General features: G+C 42.6%; 1 protein-coding gene across 3 annotated transcripts; it reads left to right on the top strand.

The window, feature by feature from the left end:
• Positions 1-387: 387 nt before the first annotated feature.
• TBC1D9B (TBC1 domain family member 9B) lies at positions 388-21,519 on the top strand. Of its 3 annotated transcripts, none has more exons than XM_030458812.1 (22): positions 388-592; positions 2,663-2,773; positions 4,311-4,429; positions 5,464-5,692; positions 6,299-6,557; positions 7,195-7,402; positions 7,526-7,738; positions 7,908-8,069; positions 8,685-8,835; positions 9,235-9,449; positions 10,078-10,195; positions 10,827-11,112; positions 11,613-11,742; positions 12,922-13,020; positions 13,836-13,904; positions 15,245-15,485; positions 15,853-15,918; positions 16,073-16,144; positions 16,559-16,609; positions 17,653-17,700; positions 18,121-18,227; positions 19,152-21,519. In XM_030458812.1, exons 1-22 carry the CDS (start codon positions 475-477, stop codon positions 19,836-19,838), a joined length of 3,759 nt encoding a protein of 1,252 aa, XP_030314672.1. In that variant the 5' UTR covers positions 388-474; the 3' UTR covers positions 19,839-21,519. The 3 variants fall into 3 exon arrangements, with proteins under 3 accessions (XP_030314672.1, XP_030314673.1, XP_030314674.1); XM_030458813.1 differs by having other exon boundaries at positions 431-592; positions 16,577-16,609; XM_030458814.1 differs by lacking the exon at positions 16,559-16,609 and having other exon boundaries at positions 431-592.
• The last annotated feature ends 245 nt before the right edge of the window (positions 21,520-21,764 follow it).

The raw sequence follows: 21,764 nt of genomic DNA, 5'->3' as shown, positions 1-21,764 counted from the left end.
AAAAATTCACCTCAGTTAATGGGGCCGGTTCTGTAGGTCCAGCAGAATTCTCATCTCCTTGACTTAATACTCTGTTTGCTCTTGTCCTATTGGGACGACTTGACATCGCTCTTTTCAGTGGGGACCTTCTTAGCACCCCGGGCTCCGAGAGGCAGAGGAGGGGAGCGCGGGGGTGAAGGGGAGACATTGCGGTGGCACTGGCAGCACTCCGCTAGCGGGGCTCGAACCCCGGACCTCAGCACTGCAGAGCCGCGGCCCTGCCTCCCGCGCCACGGGCACCGCCTGGCACCGCCCCGCTGCCGTGAGGGGGCCGGGCCGCTAGAGGGCGCCCTGGCTGAGGCGCTGCCCCGTGACCCGCCGGCGCGGTCCCGCCGCTTCCCCGGCTCCGCCTCCGCGCTCCGGCCGGGCCCAACCCAGCCCCGCCGGGCCCAGCCCAGCCCCGCCGAGCCGCTCCGCCGCGGCGGGCCCGCCGCGATGTGGCTGGGGCCCGAGGAGGTGCTGCTGGCCGGCGCGCTGTGGGTGACGGAGCGGGCTAACCCCTTCTTCTTGCTCCAGCGCCGGCGGGGACACGGCAAAGGGGGCGGCCTCACCGGTGAGGCGCGGCGGGGCTGAGGGGAGGCTCCGGCCCGGCCCGGCCGCCTCGGGACCGGGGCTGCGCGGCTGAAGGGAAGGCTCCTTCCCTGCTGCCGTGTCCCCGCAGGGCCCAGCCCGGCCCGGGGGGCTGAAGGGCCGCCCCAGGACCGCGGCGCGGGTGCTGACAGGGCGGGGAGGGAGCTGCCCGCCTCGGTACGGCGGCGGCCGCGGGGCTGGAGCCGGGAGAGGAGCGGGATAGGATGCAGGCCCCGCCGGCTGGGGAGAGTCAGGAACGGGCTTTGCCCTCGCTGTAACAACCCCCGGAGAGCCCCCGCCGCCAGGTCCCGGTGCCCGCGGCAGGCGCAGAGGTGTGGGTGCCCCTGTCAGCACCCTGCAGGCTCTGCCTCCGGCCGGGTCTGAGGTGATCGCGGCCAGGGCCGTGCTGCTGTAACTAACGGGGGTGTCGGGCTGGTCTCCTTCTCTTGACGAAAATGGCTTCTTTGTCGGAGTCGGGTTGCCTTGCATTGTTAAGGTGTTTTCTTTGTATCTTTTAATTATCGGCTTTTTTTTTCAAGATTTAGAGGCTGACAGGCGTAGTTTTCAGTTGGTATCTGTATGAAAATCGTGCTGTGCTTGGGCCACAGCTCAGTGACAACTCCTGTGTGCAAGTGCCTGATAGCTGTGTTTGGTGACAGAAGTGGTTAAAATAACATAACTGTAACCAAGGCACAGTGTTAGCAACAGCAAAAAAATCGCCTCACTTTAACGTGCAAAATGCATACACAGTGATGTGAACAATAAACATGTGCTTTGTACATCTGTGAGTTATGCACAACCAATTTCTTGCATTAGCCCTTTCAGCTAGCTATAAATAAATAAATATCCTTAGCATATTTCATCTTCTAATAGTGTTGAAAATGGTTTTTTAATTGTTCTGTTCTTGTAATGTGTGATTTTGCATTTAGACATATCATTCTATTCTAGGATTAGCCAGTTTTTTACAAGAAGAAATGACACCCGGTGCTATTCTGGAAACATTTAAACTGATCTATTCTTAAATGGTTTTAGCTTTGAGCCAGCTTCCTGAACTAGTTTAGCTCAGTGATAGAGTCTTCCTCAGAGCTCCTACGTGTTGAAAGCCACGTGTCCTCCTTAAGGAGCTGTACAACTGCAAGTTGACATTTTAGGGTTAGAATATAGGTATTTAGCCAACCTAGAAAGGTGTGTGAATTGCTGTTGTACTCACGTTCTTAAACGTTGTCTTGTTACTGGTCCATATGTCAGTGTTTGATGCATTCAGAATTGTTATAGGAAGTATTCAAAATTACTTTTTACTGCATACTCCCATGCTCCCTCTCAGTGTTCCTATGTTAGAGAAACTTAACCAGGAGGATGATTCTGTATTGCAAAATTCACTTTCAGTAAAGATGCTCATGGTGCATCAACTAGAATAAGAGAGTGAAGTATCATCTTAGATATTTGATTTAGCTACTGAATACACTTAATTGAAATAAACAGATTTCCTTTAGGAAGTCTGATGGCTGTCAGCATCTCTTCTGGAAGTGCCTGCTTTTTTATTTAAAATCATATCAAAATATTTTAATGTTGATGTTGATTCTCTGCTTTCTTTCTTTGTGCAATAGTGTTCCTAGAAACACCACTGAAACCTGGGAGTACCAGTTTTTCTAGAGCTATTTAATTCAATTTTGGATGAGTTCTCTTACCTGCTTTTTGCATAAGTGATGCTTAAAGATGCAGCATTGAAAGCTCTTCTTTGTTTTGGTTGAGTAGGCTTAGAAATCACTGTTATCAACAGAAGCCCCACTAAGGAAAATACATTTCACCTCTATTAGAAAACTCTGCTAGGAAGGTGCAAGACTCTAAAGAGGGTTAATGGGCATTTTAATTGCCATCCAAACTTTACCCATTACCAGCAGGAGTTGGATTTTCTCAGCCAGTGCCACTGCTCTTCCATCGCAGTGTCTACGAACACTGTAATTTTTCTGTAGTGTTGATCCTGCATTTTTACTCAACCCAGTTGTTTGTTTTGGTATTAAATTGTTTTAATTTTTCTTTCTTTGCCTTCTAGGTCTTCTTGTGGGAACATTAGACGTGGTTTTGGATTCCAGTGCCAGAGTTGCCCCATACCGTATTCTGCACCAGACTCAGGACTCTCAAGTGTACTGGGCAGTGGCCTGTGGTATGGAGTGATGTGATGATCCTCATCAGGGGCTGCATCTGTGTTATTCTGTTGTCTGTCTGGTTCACATGATCCAATTTATTTTGTTCTGCTATTTCTGACATGTAGTAGATGTACTGATACACTATGTCTGTAGAATATATTACAATAGTATTTTTTTAAAAACATCTGTTTTTACTTAAGAAGTGTAACTACTGCATTAGAATACCATGGCTCATCCTTCAAGTAGCAGGAGGTGGACTGTGAATCAGGATTTAAGTCCTGCTGGTTGCTAAAGAGAAAGTATTGTCAGTTCTATTTGTTAGACCAATTTTGTTTTTCTAGTAAGAAGCTTCACTTCTCACTTTGTGGTTGAGATGTAAAATCTGAGCATGAAGTAATCATTTGCAAAGCCCACAGATGATGATGTCTTGTTTTCCCTGCTCTGAATTTCTCCCCAGGCAACCAACACAATATTACCCCTTGCAGAGCTAGTTAAATGCCACAGAAAAGAGGTTTAGAAATTGCTGTGTTTCACAGAAACTCAGTTTCCCTTTTGAGGAGGGAGGTCACAGGGAGGAAGAAAACCAAAACAAAATGGCAGGCTAGAAACTGCTTAAAAGTAGCAGAATATTTAGTGGCTGCACAAAATGAAAATAGGAAATTTTGTATTGTCTTCACAGTCAATGTGTATTTTGTACAATTTCAGTTTATATCCTCTGTATCTCAGTTACTTTGAAGTAACTTTGCAGCATGGTAAAATGAGAGGTTATTAAAAAGCTGAATGGACTTTGCTAAGTTATTATACTTGAATAAATGCATTGTCTTCATCCAAAGTATTTTTAAAATCATATCTGGTTTTCATTTTTTCTGTCAAAGTAAGAATATTGGCATTCACTTAATGTTATAAGATGTATATGGCTCTCTAGTGGGAAAAAATGCTTGTCTTTTATTTCCTTACATATTTACTAATATGTAAATATTAGTGGGCACCACTCTGGTCATGCATGCAGCTTTGGCCTTTCAGTGCTCTGTTCTTAGAACTCTCATTGTAGGAATTGCAGAATTTTTTTCCCTCATGTGTCTCATTCTAATGCTGAGGCCTGGTTTATTTTAGCAGTTTATCTGCTGTCACTTGGTGAGAGGTGCAGCCCATGAAACAAAACTGAATGCAGACATTCTTCCCCTGCCATTGCTGCTGGGCCTGAGGGTGTTTTCCACAACCAAAGCATTCTATAGTTGATCAATTAAAAGCTGCTTCTTGTCTGGAACATAAGAATGCTTCTTGTCTGGGAAAAAAGCTTGTTTTGGTGTGCACTGGCACGTAAGACAATCTGCTGGTGGTGTACTGCTTATCCTTGATGCCAGCAGATACCTTCCATTAGATGTACATATAGTCTTGGTGTACATCAGATATCCCTGACATGTGAATAGTTGGGCGTGGTGATTTCCTGATCTCTGTTTGGTAATTATTAGCTTCTTGCTGTGAACTTGAAGGAAAAAAGACCTTGTTCTAATTTCCTTTCTCTTTGCTCTTCTTGTGACTTTTCACCCTTAGGATCATCTCGTAAAGAGATCACAAAGCACTGGGAGTGGCTGGAGAACAACTTACTGCAGACTCTGTCCATCTTTGACAATGAAGAAGACATCACCACCTTTGTCAAGGGCAAGATACATGTAAGTGACACATTTCCTGGAAGAACCTCCAGATCCTAAGAAGTGGTGGGGAGGTGTTTTGAAGAGTATTTACCCTTGAAAGGGAACGAGCAAGCAAGGGCTCCATTGCAAAGCTTCTCTCTGCTCCGTTTTCAAATGTACATACATTTGGAATTCTCATGGAATGCACCCAGATGTATCAGCCTCATGTTGCAGTCATAACACTGGACAAACATATTTGGAGGGGAGCTTATGAGCAGTAGACCTCAAGGAGCTTAGGATCCTCTTGCTAATTAAAATACAATACCTCTTTAAAATCCTTGCTCATTATACCTTTCATACAGAGAGAATGTTTAACAAGGATTCATCTAGAAACAAGTATAGGAGGGAGAATTCTGTTTTACAAGCAATGTACTTTCCCTGCCATGATGGTATTAAAGGCATCTGAGTTCTAAGGGAACTTCCCCTGACCTCTGAGTCAGACTGGGGTCTCTGCTTGTTGTGCAGTTAACATGCTTCAGATTCCCAGCCCACAAACTCTCCAAAGTAGAAACTTAACAAATTCAGTTCTTTACTGAACAGCAGAAATTTGAGTCTTTTCCTGCACTCCAGTCTGATTCTTCATGTTTTCTATGTCTGTGTGTCATGGCTTTCCTTCTGGTCAGTCAAGTTCTGACAGACTGCACAGACTGCCCTCCTGGCAGATATCTGCTTCCTGTTTAAGAAGCGTGTTTGCAAGTGAAAATAGACTTCATTTCTCCTGCAGGGTGTTCAAAGTTACCAGGGCAGCTGTGAAAACTTCAGACATGAAGTTAACATGAATCATTCATAAAACATGAATCCTTGCTCCATGTGTTCAGGACTGGATCCCAGACTCCCTGGCTGCCCTGTCTACATCTCCATGGTTTCTTTATCATGACAGGAGAAATGATAACTGCTGTGTTGTATTTCTTCTTTCTGTCTTCTGTATTCTGCTGCTGTCACCTTTTGCTGGGTATTAGGTCTATCAGCAGGCAGGTCTCTTCCATTTCTTCTCTCCTCCCATGTCCTTTCAGGGAATTATTGCTGAAGAGAACAAGAATGAGCAGCCCCAGAGTGAGGAGGATCCGGGTAAATTCAAAGAGGCCGAACTGAAGATGCGGAAGCAGTTTGGGATGCCCGAGGTGGAGAAGTTGGTCAATTACTATTCCTGCAGCTATTGGAAGGGCCGTGTGCCCAGGCAGGGTTGGCTGTACCTCACAGTCAATCACCTCTGTTTCTACTCCTTCCTGCTGGGCAAAGAGGGTGAGTTACAAGCCTGCTAGTTGTTTTTTTTTTGCTGTTGGCTCACAATCTTTTTGATGCAATTCATTTTTTTTGTGTGAACTGCTGACAAGTTCTATTCCTCTTAGGAATCCTTTGAGTTCCAGCTCAATGCATAGATCAGTCCTTGCACTCACAGGCACTTCAGTGATGTTCAGACTCAGTGCCTGAGTCATTTTTCAAAGCATTTTTTACATTGTACAAATACACCTGAAGTTTCACTGGATTAGAGAGCCAGGCAGTGTTTTGACTTTTGTGAGTTTTATTTGGAACCACTGCCAGGACCCAGTGTTTGCAAATCTTGAACTGCAAAGAAGGAATGAAAAGTTGAGTAACTGTAATTGAAGGCATTTACTGGATGGGAGATGGTTCTTTTTAGAACTGCATTATTTCTAGTCTGGTTAGTTCCAAAGATTATTTCCAAGTATTTTTGGAGAACCCAGTAAAAGCATGAAGAAAAGAATTGTCCCTGAGTAAGAGGGGAAAAACACTGCTACACTGAGAGCTTACTTACTGCTTGAGCTTCATTTCTGGTTGATTGTTGTTTTGCCTGAAACTATAATAGGTTTTTTGACCTTTTTTTCTTAGTTACACTGGTGATCCAGTGGGTGGATGTGACCCAGCTAGAAAAAAATGCTACACTGCTGTTCCCTGAGTGCATTAAAGTTAGCACAAGGGACAATGAACTTTATTTTTCCATGTTTCTCAACATCAATGAGACATTCAAGCTGATGGAGCAACTGGCAAACATTGCTATGAGGCAGCTACTGGATAATGAGAGCTTCCTACAGGACAAATCCCTTCCAAAGCCCAGGAAGCCCCTTAAGAACATCTCTGCATTAAAAAGGTAAGTGTTCCAGCAGTGAGAAGACAGATAAGAGGAGATTGTAATAATAAATTTGTATTATTGTGTAGCTCCCAGGTGCCACTGGGGTTTTCTCACTCTAAGGCTTCCATCACTTACTTCAGTTATTAACTCTCTGCTTATTCTTTTTGTTTCCATCCCAAATTGGTAGTGAATTCACACCTGCCAACTGAACTCCTGTCTTTCTCATGTGTGACTAGGCACTGTCAGAAGAGAAACTTGAAAATCCCATTTTAAAATAAAAAAAAAAATTTTTTTTCTGAAAGAAGAAAATTACATCAGCCCCTCTGTCTGAAGTTGAAGATTTATAAAAAGTAATAGACTTTTGTATTGTAGTAAATGCTCCTGCTGGGGCACTGTTCTCTGCAGTTTCCAAATTTGATGCAATGTTTAAGTTTTGCAGATATTCCCTTGCAGTGCAGGACAGACCTTACCACTGAAGCATGTATGAAGGTTGAAAGAGGAGTCAGAGAAGGGGTGGCATCTCAATTGGAAAATTAATACTAATCATATGCAGCAGTCTGAAGGTTGTGATTGGAGTGAACACTTAACATTAGTGTTCGAGTGGGTTTTTCAAGTGAGAAAAACTCTCTGTGGACTTCTCTCTGCTTCTCTCCAGGGACCTGGATGCTCGAGCCAAAAATGAGTGCTACCGTGCCACCTTCCGGCTGCCCAAGGATGAATGCCTGGATGGACACACAGACTGTACCTTGTGGACACCATTTAACAAGATGCATATTCCTGGCCAGATGTTTGTATCCAACAATTATATCTGTTTTGCCAGCAAGGCAGAAGAGGCCTGTCATCTCATCATTCCTCTCAGGGAGGTGGGGATTTTTTAGCTGTGTATTAAGGTGCCTTCCTTGTCTTTTGTGTGTGTCTGACTTTGTGCAGTACTTCATAGATAATGGAAAATCTAGATCCAAATGGTCCTTGTCTTTGTCTTCTAGGTGACAATAGTTGAGAAAGCAGATAGTTCCAGTGTCTTGCCCAGCCCTCTGTCCATCAGCACTAAGAGTAAAATGACTTTCTTCTTTGCCAATCTGAGAGACCGTGATTTCTTGGTACAGAGAATCTCTGACTTCTTGCAGAGGACACCATCCAAGAAACCATGCTGCAGTGACAGGGAGTGGAAATGGAATTTGGCTGATCCTGGCTGTGAGGTAGGAAGGAAATAGCTGGGGGAAGCATTTGTCAGCTTTTCAGAGTACTGCTCTGTGTTAGCAGTGCATGTTAACAGTGCTCATTACCAGCAAATGATGCCTCTTTGTTGGACAATTAGCTGAGGAGGGAGGCTGCCTGAGCTCAGCTGCTCTGTGTTCTGTTGTTCAGGAGGTTCCAGAGTTGCCTTCCAGCAGCCCCCTTGCAGTCAGCCCCACGTCTGCTCTCAGCAGTCGACCTGTCAATTTCTGTGCTGGGGAAGTGCCAACAGCCTCGCAGGGACTGCTCAAACTCTTCAGAAGAAATTCCGAGGAGCTTTCAGGACCCAAAGGAGTAAATAATATTTTTTAACTTTAAACCATTAAATAGAAAAGGTTTGCAGTAGGTTGCAGATTTCCTGTCCTGCTCTAAGACTCTTAAAATGCATTTTATCCCTGGTCAGTCCTGCAGTATCACTGCTGTATCTGTCAGTGACAGTGCTGCAGAGATGTAACCTGACCATCAGCTTACTTTATCAGTACTGAGATACCTGAGATAATTGACCAGAGACTGAGAAATTCGGTGTTACTGTGCTTCTGGGATGTAAATTAATGTCTGTGAAGAACTGCTTTTCTTCAGATCAAGGGAGAAGAGAACTGGCATCTCTGCTTCCTAGTAAATTGTCTTAAACCATGGTTCTGCTTGCATTTATGTAATATATATGTATATGTGATGCCATTGCACAGCCCATGTTAGCACTGTGAAGTCTTGTTTTTAAGCAAGGTCAGTCTGGTTTAGGACATGCAGATCAGCAAACACCCTTTTGTTCAGCAGGAAGAAGAAAGGCTTTAAATGTCACAGTGCATTTCTCTTGTGACGTGTAGCCCTGAGTATATACAGAAGAGATGTGTCCTACAAACACAAAAAATGCCTTAATTCACTAAAATGGCCATATTTCTTCCTGTGAAGGCAAAGGAGAAGATGAAGGAAGAGTCTTGGAACATTCATTTCTTTGAATATGGGCGAGGGATGTGTATGTACCGCACTGCCAAGACCAGGGAGCTGGTGCAAAAAGGAATTCCAGAGAATCTCCGTGGAGAGCTGTGGCTCCTTTTCTCAGGTAGGAGGTTGTGCTGGATACTTTGACAGCTGTCAGGAATAAATTGCCTACATGTCTCAAATGAAAACTTAGCTCATTTCAGAACAAACTAATCACAAGTTGATTCCACCTGAATGATGCTTCATGATGTTTTTGCCACGAATGTGGTGATAATATTCCTGAGATGACTTTCTTTATGAACATAGTAGCTTTTTGGTCCCTCCTTTGTCTGTTTTTCAGTGTTAGTACCTAGACTATAAAATGAAGATTTAATAATGAGTGTGTTCCTCTAATTTCATACCTATTTGTAGTTAATGACTTCATGTAATGCTTCCTGGCTGCCTTTCCTCTGGAACTCTGGACATGAAATCTGTATTCCAAAGCTCAAGAAGTGAAGCAGTATTTGTTTGTCATTAACAGGGGCTTGGAATGAGATGGTGACTCATCCTGGTTACTATGCAGATCTTGTGGAAAAGTCAATGGGAAAGTACAACCTTGCTACAGAAGAAATTGAGAGAGATCTGCATCGTTCTATGCCAGAGCATCCTGCCTTCCAGAATGAGCTGGGAATTGCTGCCCTCCGGAGAGTCCTAACAGCTTATGCATTCAGAAATCCAACCATTGGGTACTGCCAGGTAAGAGAGAAGGCTTGGACTTCTTAGCCCTACACAGTGACTGTGACCAACTTGGGCCTTTTCTGCACTCTTGGTTCAGTTTCATGCTCTCTCCGTGGTGGTTTGAGAGTAGGAAAGAACTGGTGGTGTTGCAAGATGTCTTAACTGTCTTTTGAATATAGCATTTAATTATATTTTGCATATTTTTTAGGTCTAATGACAGTATTTTACTAGTTTTTCTGCTAGACCTTTCCCTACTTCAGCCAAAAACATATTCTGGTTTCGTTTAAAAAGACAAATTAAATGAATGATGAAGCACATGGGCAATATATTGAAAATTAAGTCAGTTGCTAATTTGTGAAACAACTTGGTGGAAATTCAGTAATTTTGTGCATTGCAGTGGTATTAGAAGTTCTCATTATGTTCTGATTAATGAAAGTGCTTGTCAGAAGGTAGTTGTGTTTGCTGCCCCCCCAAAAAGAGGAACTGAAACAGATTGACTCAGATACCAGTAAAAGCTGGAAACACATGTGACTTTTAGGGACAGTTTCTCTAAATTCATGCTTTTCAATTTTAGCTCCTCTGTTAATGACAAAGCTTTCATGGACATTTTCATGTTAACTGCATATTTCACTCTGCTTTCTCCTAGGCCATGAACATTGTTACCTCAGTGCTGCTGCTGTACTGCAACGAGGAAGAAGCTTTCTGGCTTCTGGTGGCTTTGTGTGAGCGGATGTTGCCAGATTACTACAACACAAGAGTAGTGGGTGAGTCTTTGCCAAATTTATGCTGGAACCTGGATTTTCAGCTCTAGCTGGTACAACCAGCATCTCTCAGGAACATTTTGTCGTTCAGAAGAAACTGATTGTAGTAATAAGGAAGATGAAGTCACTGAAAATTGTTACCAGGAGGGACCATTAGCAGTCAGGAAGTGTATCTAGAAGAAAATTACTGGGCTGTGTTTTACCCATCTGAATGAGGGATTAAATCTTTGGAATGGGCTCCCAGGAAACTCTGGTGAAAGCACTGCTTTAGGGGCCTTTAAAGTTGGTCTATAGGAAAGAATGTAGTTTGATGTAAATACTATAATACCAGTTAAATCTGCCACTGCTCCTTTCAGGGAAAATGCAGAGATCAATGAGATTGTGTCTCTGCATGCTCTGCAATGTAGGAATAGTCTCTACCTATGTACTTTGTTTTTATTGGGAACGGGGAACAAATCTAAATAAATATCTTAATTTTAGTTCTTGTTTTAAGAGGCTTATATGAAATTAAAGTGCACTTCACACTGATTTGGTTAATAATTGATTAGCTTGGGCATAGTACTATGATACCACTCGTGTAGTACCATGATACCATCAGTCTGAGTTCTGCTGTTGGTTTTGTTTGTTTTCCTAGGTGCATTGGTGGACCAAGGCATCTTTGAAGAACTTACACGAGAGTATCTTCCTCAGCTGTCAGAAAAGATGCAGGACCTGGGAGTGATTTCCACCATCTCCCTTTCCTGGTTTCTCACTCTCTTTCTCAGTGTCATGCCCTTTGAGAGTGCCGTGGTCATTGTTGACTGTTTTTTCTATGAGGGCATCAAGTTTATCCTGCAGCTGTCTTTGGCCATACTTGATGCCAACATGGAGAAGTTGTTGCAGTGCTGTGATGAAGGTGAAGCCATGACTATTCTGGGCAGGTACCATTCACTGTTCTTATTTATAACTGAATAGTAATGGTATCCTTTTAGTCATCATCTCTTTCTACCTCATTCCATTACACAGAAGGTCTCAGATAACACTCTAGGATGCAACTTGAGCTCCAGAGAGGTTTGCTATTGATTTCTGCAACAATTTTTGGCTCAAACATGGAGGAATCCCATTGTTCTGGAATGCTTTGCAGCTTAATGCATTCCTGCTTCTCAGTTTGAATTTGAACTCTGAAGGGTTATTTATCCAAAATTCACAGAACTCTGATTTACTGTTAAAGCCAAAGCCAGATCCAGGCAGGAATCACATTCTAGAAAAAATAAGACTTTTATCAAGTCATAGATTAGTTTCTAGATAATTCAGATTTTTTAGATTAATTTTAGATTAATGACGTAAAGAGATTGGGAGTGATGCATTTAGGGTATTACTTCCTTTTTTTGGACAGTAATCCAGGAGTCTTGCATCTGTTCTGTTTTTTTTTTTCCAACAGATACTTGGACAATGTAGTTAACAAGCAAAGTGTCTCTCCCCCTATTCCCCATCTGCATGCCTTACTGACAAGTGGAGATGACCCACCACTTGAGATTGACATTTTTGAACTCATTAAAACATCCTATGAGGTAGGTTCTGGCTTAGTTTTGTCCAGAAGAGATTTTTCTGTACTAACATCCAGTTTCATACTTTGTGTAGCCTGAATTTGAACAGTGTTCCTTGAGGAGCTCAAGGAGTGTGGGCCCAACCCAATAATTTTCCTGGTTTACATGAGAAGACAAAAGAGTCTCCCCACTACCAGTGGAGACTAAAACAAAGACTAAAAATAGGTAAAAATTGCAGACCAGAGGTTTCTTCCTGTTTTGCAAAGAAAAAAAAAAAAATAATCTCCACTCTTACTTGTATGTGAGGATTGTCAGTGCTAAGGAGTTCAGGAGGGAAATTCAGGGTAAAAATTCAGTGGTATATTGCAGAAACTTGGAAGCATCCTGGTTCACATGCACAGGAATCTTGTTCTGGGATCCACATTAATGTAACAGGGTGGTGACCTGAGAAAGCTACCAATAGTGCTGAGATGTCTCTGCAGATATTTCAGGAGATAATATCTCTGCAGATATTACAGGAGGCTGTACCTCATTGTTCATACTGGGAACAGACTTGCAAGAAATTTAGAACAGAATGATGGAAAGAAAACAGGCAAGAGAACTGCTGTTTGGCAGCTCTCTGCTGCACTGCGAAATGTGGTTTAATTCCCATTCTATTTCCTGTTCTTCATCCTGTCCCCTTCCAGCTACTTAAAGTCAGGCAGATATCATTTTGCTGGGTATTTTGTTTGTTTCTTCAAATCTGCCATCTCTGTTTTTAGTTTCTTTCCTATAAAAAAGTGCCACCAAATGAATCTTACTTGTCTGGCCTTGTCAGCAGAAATGCCTGTTAACTTCTGTGTTTCTGGCTGAATCTCCTTAGGGCCCTGTTAAAAAACAGGGTTGGAAGGAATGACAAGCTGTCAGTTCTCTTATCTTTGTCACACTGCAGGACCTGTATTTCTGCCAGTCCTGACAGGTGTTCTTTAGAAACCTCTGATGTAGGATTTCTCATGAATTTTGATTGACTTCTCTTGCAGGACAGGAATGAATTAGGGAATAGAGCTCAAGTTTTTCTCACCTTTTTGCTGCTGGTAAAAGGCTTCTAAGAGTTTTAGATCAAGTCTGAGGGGACAGTACACTTGTTAAAGCACATGTAGTTGAACAGGGGTTGTTCTTTCTTTTAGGAGATGATGTTGACCTGGTCTGTCTCCTTTCTTGTAGAAATTTAGCAATTTGAAGGCAGATGACATTGAACAAATGCGTTTTAAACAAAGGCTGAAAGTGATCCAGTCTCTGGAGGATACAGCCAAGAAGAGTGTGGTATGTCACTTCCTGATTGAATGAGCTACCAAACAGCATGTTAATGGAATGTGTTTTGCAGTAAGCATCTAGCAAGTCTGTAGCAGATCTGGTTTTAAGTGATTTAAGAATTGCAGTTCATGTGAAAAATAGAACTACTGGCTGGAATAATTTATATTCAGTTTTCTTCTTCACATATTTTTTGTTAAGCTAATAAAATGTGTTAGACTTAGGGTGTGATTGAATCAGATATTTGGCATGGAGGGAGATAAAAACCACTTGTAGGTCTTGTGATTGTCTCTGCTGCCTACTGCTGTCTATTTTACTGCTTGTCTTGAATCTTAGAGAAAAGATATCTGGCATATAATTATTTTCCTGCCACTTAGAAAGTATGCTGGCACGTTGGGAAATTTTAGAGAAAGGTTCATGCTCGAAGAGCTGTATCCATATTCACTGCAATTATCTCCCATATCCTAGGTGGAGAACTTTATTTCATTGTTGTTTTTCAATGTATGTGAATCAAACATAGGAAGATAAAAACAAGAGGGAGGGACAACACAGCCTGCATGGTCAGGTCTGCACAAACAGGAAATAAGTGCAGTAATTTTTTTCTAGCTGCTCAAAATGTCAGCAGTTTCTGCTTTACCAGAAATTGTCTTCCTGACCCGTAGCACATAGCAAGGGCAGCTATTAGAATGGTTATGTTTTGCCTCATGTACTGTGTCATATCTCCTTGCACTCGTTTTCTTTGGTGTTACACAGATTTTTCAGTGAGGCTTATTTAATTTTTCAAACCTTGAAATAAATTGTTCACTCCTTTTTCTCCCCAACTCTAGGTCCGAGCTGTGTCTGGTGACATTGGTTTCTCTATTGAAGAACTAGAAGAGCTGTATGTAGTGTTCAAGGTAAGAAGCCAGAGTGAAGAAGAATGTGTTCTGACACTGAGAGGACAAATACCAAAATAAACTGAAAGGGAAGCAATGGCTTTGCTTTGATTCTTAATCCAGCCTGTCACAAACAGATGTGATGTTCTGTTACAGGTCATTGCACCTGGTGACAGTGAAACTGGCACTATTACTATCCATGATGGTTTTTTTCTTTTGCTTTGTTTTTTCCAAAGATGGCCAAAACACATCTGCAGTATGTGAAAGATGTTTATTCAGAGATTGTGGAGTCAATGGAAAGGAACACAGCACTTACAATAGGGAGGTAGAATGGACTCTGCCTTAATTTTTCTTGTCAGGTTTGCCATTGATTTGCTCTGTAATAGTGACAAAATTGCTTAGGTGCTTTTCTTCTATTTGTCAATGTTTATATTTTTTAAAGAGTGATATTACCTCACTGTAATTATCAAGACCACTAAGATTTTGAACAGAGGCAACAATTCCAGCTGTTTAAACTGCCTTGTTGGAGATAAAACCAGGTGCCAGATTATTTCCTCATGACTGAATTAATCTCTTTGTCACACTGTGATGAAATTACTAGATAATTTTCCTTCCCAATACTTGCCTAATAATAAGGTCCCAGTTTGTATCAGACATTTTTATTATTAGCCCCTTGGTCAACAATTTTACTGCTTGAATTATTTAATTTAATTTTTTTTCTATCAGCCATTTTTACAAAATTCTTTACATGTGGTATCTCAATCTTCTGTAATGAAAAGTGTTGACAGTTTTGAAAATCTCTATTGACAATCAGCTTTGCAAACTCAGTTGCACTGTGCTGTACACCCAGAAAGAGAGGCTTAGTTCTACAGCCTGCATTTTACCTTTATATTAAGGCCTGAGTGTCATTCTGTTCAAACCTAAAATCATGGATTTTTTTGTATTTTTCACTTAAAATTGTTCTTTGGGCATTTTGGGGGAAAAAGCCCTGTCCCTGCATTTCATGCATCTTGTAGTGAATCATAGAATCATAGAACTGGCTGGGTTGGAAGGGACCTCAGAGATCATCAAGTTCAACCCTTGATCCACTATCACTGCAGTTCCCAGCCCATGGCACTGAGTGCCACATCCAGTCTCTTTTGAAATATCTCCAGGGATGGAGAATCCACTACTTCCCTGGGCAGCCCATTCCAATGTCTGATCACCCTCTCTGTGAAGTGAAGTAGCTCTGGGAGTAACGGGGGAGGTAAACACTGAGTTCCGAGATGTCTTTTCTTACTCAGTGCTATTCTTGAGTTGGAACAAAGTCTCCCTACTACTAGTGTAGTAGAATCTGACCCATTAATCCTTTCCCTCCAAAGGCAAAGTACCTGATGAGCTGTTACTGGGGGAACAATCGTGCTGCAGCTGCCCGCCGAGATCAGAGTTTACCCTACCTGGAGCAGTACCGCATAGACATGGAGCAGTTCAAGGAGCTGTTTGTCAGCTTGACCCCCTGGTCCTGTGGCACACACACACCTGTGCTGGCAGGGCGTTTGTTCCGCCTTCTGGATGAGAACAGGGATTCTCTCATTAATTTCAAGGAGTTTGTGACAGGGATGAGTAAGTGGTGGGGTTTTTTTGGAGAGGGTGGAATATCGCAAAAAATTGTTTCTGTCCTTTTCCAAGCAGAGAACTAGGAGGAGATTGTGATGTTTGCACTGTCAGGGGGGGTGGTAACAGCCTTACAGGAAATCTCAAGCAAGCCAAAGAAGCCCTTTTTGCTGCAGGCTCCCATTTTGGGAAACAAAAGGTGGCAAACCAGCAATATGCAGCTTTGCTGTAGGTTTTTTTACTGCTTATACGTGGGGCTTTGTGCAGTTAGCATTTCCTCACTGCTTGTGAACTCCTTCTAGTTTGAGCCTGTGAGCAGAGGGTAACTCTTTGTCATAACTGCCGTTTTCTTAACAGTTTCTTTTTTCCTTCATAGGTGGGATGTACCATGGTGACCTCACTGAAAAACTCAAAGTACTCTACAAACTGCATCTGCCTCCTGGTGAGTGATTGCTTTCATATATTGCTGCTATAGAGCATGGTCTGTTCTAACATGCAATTGAAAGGGGATGCCTCATGAATTTTGCTAATGAAGTGGGTGATAATGCTGTTGAATTAGCTTAGAGACCTTGACATTTCCTTCTCTGTAAATACAGCTCTGAATCCAGAGGAGACAGAGTCTGCTTTGGAGGCCACAAGTTACTTCACAGAGGACGTTACAACAGAAGGTAATACAGCACTGGTGCCTTTACCTGTCAGCTTAGGCAGGAGTTGCAGCATAAATCTTTGTGCTATGAATTGTGACTTTTTGCAAAGCATGCTCCTGTGGTGGTGGTATTTTAAGACTGCCACTGTGTTTGAGTTTTCTGTCCTTGTTGCATGATGGGAAAGAAATTCGGAGCTTGACTGCTCAGTGCCTGCTTCATGCAGGACCCAGCACCCTCTGAAGCACAGTTACAGACTGCTGAGGAGGAGCAGGGTGATTTTACCAGCCCATGTCTCCCACCATGATTTAGGTTTTTCCTGCAAGTCTCATTCTCTCTCTTCTTGTTTTTGTTTCCTTTTCTGTGTCTGTCTGTCTCACCTTTTTTCTGTTCTATCTGGGATATTGACCCCTCAACCCTGCTTTTCTGCTGCTCAAGTATCTCCTTTTGTCTCAGAGCTGGATTTCTGCCTGCACTGTGAGTCTCAAGGTCAGTCCATGGATTATGTGCATTTATTGAGCATGGCTATAATGCTGATATCATCTGCCAGCACCAGATGATGTGCTGTTTTAAATACTTTGAAGTTGCTGCTTCTCTTCTCCCATGACACTCACACTATGAATTCAGTGCTATAAGTAATTAGATACCTTTCAGTATATTTTACCTATTGAGTTTCAACCCTGGCTGAAACAGGTTTTGTCTGTCTCCTTTCAGTGGAGTTTATCTCACCCTGGAAACTGGCAAGTGGAAAATACACACAGAGCAGAGTGTGGGGGGTGTTAGGCTTGCCTGGGTAGGTGACATCTGTGTCTCCTCCAGAGCCTTCTGATTTTATGAACACATGCCACTGGATTGTAAAACTGTTAGTAGAATTATTTGCTGTATTTCTTAAAATACAGTTTTAGAGATTGGGAAATTGAAGGTCAGATTATGTCATTTATGCAAAATGTTTACCAAAATATAATAATGTTCCCAAAAAAAGTGAGTCCATAGTTGTGCTGTTTAGTGCCAGTTGGCTAACTTAGACTGAGCTAAGATTTCCTATGAAGTCCAGTGACAATGTATGGAACCAAAAGCAAAGTTTATGAAGTTAGACTCTGCATGCTACTCCCAAAGTGTCAGTTCAGTCACTAAATAATGAGTGTAGGTATTAGTCACATATGTGCTCAGTGGTGGCTAAGGGTTTTTTCCATTAATTACCTTTTTTTTTTATAATTTTAAGCCATCTTGTTGCTTAGCTGTATTTCATATCTGTGTTTCACCCTCTCTGCTAAGAGTTCTGCTCTCTAACTCAGCTCTGCAGCCAACTTCTTGTGTGGCTTTTTATCCAGTTCATCCCATCAGCCTCCTGCTTCCATCTTGTTCTGTTCACTCCTCCAAACATGATGCAGGAGTCTGAGATCTAACTTCTATTAAATATATTCTTGTATGATTTTTATTTGTGTATGAGTCACTTTATGTTCTTTGTGTGTTGTATTGCTGAAAATCAGCTATTAATAATAATTCTTTTATAATTCCATTGATTTTTTTAGAAACCCAAGAAGATAAAGGAAGGAGAAATGAGAATGGTCCAGAAAAAGGTAATTTCATCATAAACAGACCACATTTTAGGCTTGTCTCATATCATGAACTGCTGTATCAAGGAGACCTTCAATAAGTGTCCCTTGTGGGCAAGGGTAAAGAAGGAAATAAATCTCTCTTATGCCTTGCAGCCCTGACTCTTTCACATACCAAGATCATGACATTTATAAATCATGTTTGGTAATTTGTCCACTCAGAGTTCATTTATGAGATGTCAAGCTGATGCAGCAGTGTTTAGATTTTTGCTCCACTGAGCAGGGTCAGATAAAGCAGCAGAAAACAATGTAACCTTCCTGGCAGATGCTTTCCTGAACTGACCATACAACCTGCTTCCAGCATGATTTTTGCTTGCAAAACTGCACTTTTTAAGTCTGAAACCATTAACAGCCTGATATTAGTGGCTTGGTCTTGCCTTACAGAGGAGAAAGGTACCAGTCCACAGGACTATAGATACTACCTACGAATGTGGGCCAAAGAAAAAGAGTCCAAGAAAGAAACTATTAAAGATCTGCCCAAAATGAGCCAGGTAAGAAGTGAATGTGAAGCTTTCCAGTTCAGTGACTGACAGCTTAGTGGGGGATTCAGCAGTTTGTGCAGCCATTTTGCTGAAACAGGCACACTCAGTTCTCACCCACAGATGGCTGTTCTGGTCTGTTGACCTTTAGAAGCCTCCAATTGCACACGTTTATGGTTGAATTTTATGTTACAAATTCCTCATTGGATTTGGACAAACTGCTTTGTCTTCACCAATCAAATTTATTTGACTATCTGCCCCCCTGACCAGTTCTTCCTATTAAGAGCTGCAGTCTGTGTTTTCCCTCCAGAGCAGGATGTTTCAAATATGCCATCAGTCATACAGACTTGTTCAACTTTTTTGGCTTTGCATTGCCTTGAGTTACACCCACTTGGTGGAAAGCAATGAATGTGGTTACAGCAAAGGGTCTGATGACTGGTGTGCTCTTTTGTCTCTCTTAATTTCTTTGATGGGTGCTACTTAAACTTATTTGGAAGTGCTTAAAAACTGGCCTCAAGAGAGTAGCAGGACAGAGGTAAAACATGAGGTTTTCTCAGATATAAGGGAGTGTTCTCTTCATCTCTCAGAAAATAGCCCACCACTATGAAATTGCTAGCTGTGTCTTAGCTGGTACAGCAGAGAGAGAAGAGTTTGTCTGTATCAGACTGTTCTAAATCAGTAGAATAAGTTGATACTTTGTGGGAAGGCAGATAAACAAGGAGTCAGTCAAACTGGTGCCTGTTGCTTCATCTCTGGAGTGTCCAGGTGGCACTGTTAGTTGTATCTTCTTGTTTTAGGAAGTCCTGCGAGCAGCAGAGTTGGACTCAATCATCCTTATGGGTCTCTTCCAACTTAAGATAGTCTATAATTCTATTTCCTGCCACTATCAACTTTTTTCAGCCTGAAGTATGATTTTTTGGTCTTTGTCTTTTAAAGGAGCAGTTTATAGAGTTATGCAAGACCCTTTACAACATGTTCAGTGAGGACCCCGTGGAGCAGGAGCTGTACCATGCAATTGCCACTGTAGCCAGTCTCCTTCTGCGAATTGGGGAGGTTGGAAAAAAGTTCTCCAACAGGCCCACGAGGAAGTCTGAGGACTGCAAAGCAAACCCAGATCCTGTGAGTGAAGAGGAGTCACCAACATCTGAACAGAGTCAGAATTCAGCAGTGGAGCAGCAACCCCAAGCTGACTGTGAGGACAAAACTTGTGGAGATGCTCAGCCTGAAAAAACACAGCAGGAAAACCAAACTCTAGGAGATGGGTCAGGGGAAGGACAAGGCTCTCCTTTACAGCTGCTATCAGATGATGAAACCAAAGATGACATGTCCATGTCTTCCTACTCCATGGTCAGCACAGGCTCCCTGCAGTGTGAAGACATCGCAGATGACACGGTCCTGGTTGTTTGTGAAGGCAGTAGCTCAGCTGCCAGGTATGGCAGTACCATTGACACTGATTGGTCTATCTCCTTTGAGCAGATCTTGGCTTCCATGCTGACAGAAACAGCCCTTGTAAACTACTTTGAGAAAAAAGTCAACATTCTCCAGAAGATCAAAGATCAGAAGAAGGTAGAGAGGCAGTTCAGTTCATCCAGTGACTATGAACTTTCCTCTGTGTCAGGATGAGTTCAAGAAGGCAGGAATTGTCTTTGGGAGATAAAGCAGGGAGATAATGTGGCAGATGGCAGGATGGTTTGGTATTTTGTGTTTGGGGTTTTTTTTTTTTAATTGTTTAATCCAAGACCAGTAGCTACACAATTATAATAGATTGCAATTGATAAGGGGCTTCTGACAGTGACTTTTGTGTAGGTGCTTCTCTGGCTACCCTGGCTGACCAAATTAGATTTACATTCTCAAGAGCCATTAGAACCTAATAGCCCCTGACATATAGAATTACCACCATAAATTATGCATGTCTGCCTTTTGCTATCTTTTATTTTAATGAAGTTTTATTTCAGATGGTATCTGCTCCTTGCCTGCCCTTGTTTGCTGTAGGTTCCTGGGTAACTTGCACAGCAGATGCAGCCTGGCTGTGAAACCATGTACACCTCTGGCAGCTCCTGCAGTAGCCAAGTGCTTCAGGACCCTGGTCTGTAGTCTTGTAGGTTCTTCAGTGCTGTTCTGTGACTCAGCAGCTGTAATGCAAATGTGCCCCACTGCTCCCAGCACCCCAAGGTCTGAACAGAGGTTCTGCAGGTTTCTTTTGGATGTGATTTTTGCATTTTCATAGTGCATGATCACTTCCTTTTTCCTTCAGCGTCCGGGAGTTTTCAGACAAACCTGGTCTCTAAAACATTTGCTTTTCTGATTCTCTGAAAGCCATTGTGTTTAGTTTGTCTGGGAAGCTACAAGCTCCTTGACTTCAGTGCAGAAGTAATAGAAAATTAACCAATGGGCTTGTGATGGTTACGATGAGGGAATATGTTCCTTAATTAGAGGTCAGTGAATCAGCCTTGTCATGACAGGGCAGTGGCACACAGGTCTGTGGGACTTCCCCTGTCAGTACAGAAAACATTCAGTATTTCTTACTGATTCTCTATTTTCACTGATGGGTCCAGTTTTTAGGAAGACCCCTAAGAATCCTCTGATCAATCAGCCCTGGCAAAAGCTTGGGGCAGGAAGGTGTGCAGGAGGGTAGTGCCACCTGCAGCTGCTCAGTGTGTCCTTTCTGAACAGAGCCTAGCAGTGGGTTTGCCCTTAGGAACTACCACACAGCCAAGGGCATTTGTACCTAAAGAGCCAAAATTTGAAGCAGAATGGCCTTCTGCCATCTGGGACACCTCAATAGACCTCTTTCCAGTTACAAAGTAACTGGGAGACTGACTGACTGCTCTTTTAAATCAGTTCAGACAAGAAAAAACTGAGATCCTTCAGGTGCTGGGTGCAGGTGCTGAGGGAGGAGGCCATGCTGTCCCTACAGGTAAATTCATCTCACTTGTGGCATCTGCCTCCTGGGGCCAGAGCAAGAGCAGCCCCTGCACTGAAGGCAAGGTTTGCCACAGCTTTTGGGGGGTGTGAAGGATGGGGAGGACACGTGAGGTTGGATGTTCCCAGTTGGATGTTCCCTGGTGTGCTGCTCAGTGTTAATCCCCTCCCTCTGACGTTCTCTGTGTGTATTCATAGCTGCTCCACAGCTCTGGTTTATCTGCCTCCTCTTTCCTGTACGAAGAGCAGCCATTAGTAAAATTGCTTTTACTAATTATTCAGTAATTTATTGTAATTTTTTTAAACTACAAATAATACATGTGATTTTACACTGTCTGTCTGCCTTACCCATCAAGTACTCAATAAATGAACCAGAATCCTACAGGCTGCCTGGGCTGCCTTTTATTTCTCTGAGCTCCTGGAACATTGCTTGCTCTTTGCCCCTGGTTATCTAAAAATAGAGAAAAGGAGACGTGGTGTAACTTTTTCTTTCTGTCCTTATTTCTTTCTCCTTCTGTCCTTTTCCCCCCACCCCCCTTTTTTTTTCTTTTCCTTTCTCTTTTTTTTTCTTTTCCTTTCTCTTTTTTTTTTTTTCTTCTCCTCCTTTTCTTAGTTTTTGGGGGTTTT

This window comes from Calypte anna, chromosome 13 (assembly GCF_003957555.1).
Source record: "Calypte anna isolate BGI_N300 chromosome 13, bCalAnn1_v1.p, whole genome shotgun sequence".
NCBI lineage: Eukaryota > Metazoa > Chordata > Aves > Apodiformes > Trochilidae > Calypte > Calypte anna.
Note: the sequence above shows the minus strand (reverse complement) of the source record. Positions and strands in the feature narration are given on the sequence as shown.

Bases quoted from the DNA above. Each gene is read 5' to 3' on its own strand.
- TBC1D9B (XM_030458812.1), top strand. From the start codon at position 475: ATGTGGCTGGGGCCCGAGGAGGTGCTGCTGGCCGGCGCGCTGTGGGTG. The intron at 8,836-9,234 runs GTAGGAGGTTGT...TGTCATTAACAG, and splicing joins GCTGTGGCTCCTTTTCTCAG to GGGCTTGGAATGAGATGGTG. The intron at 11,113-11,612 runs GTACCATTCACT...TTTTTCCAACAG, and splicing joins GCCATGACTATTCTGGGCAG to ATACTTGGACAATGTAGTTA.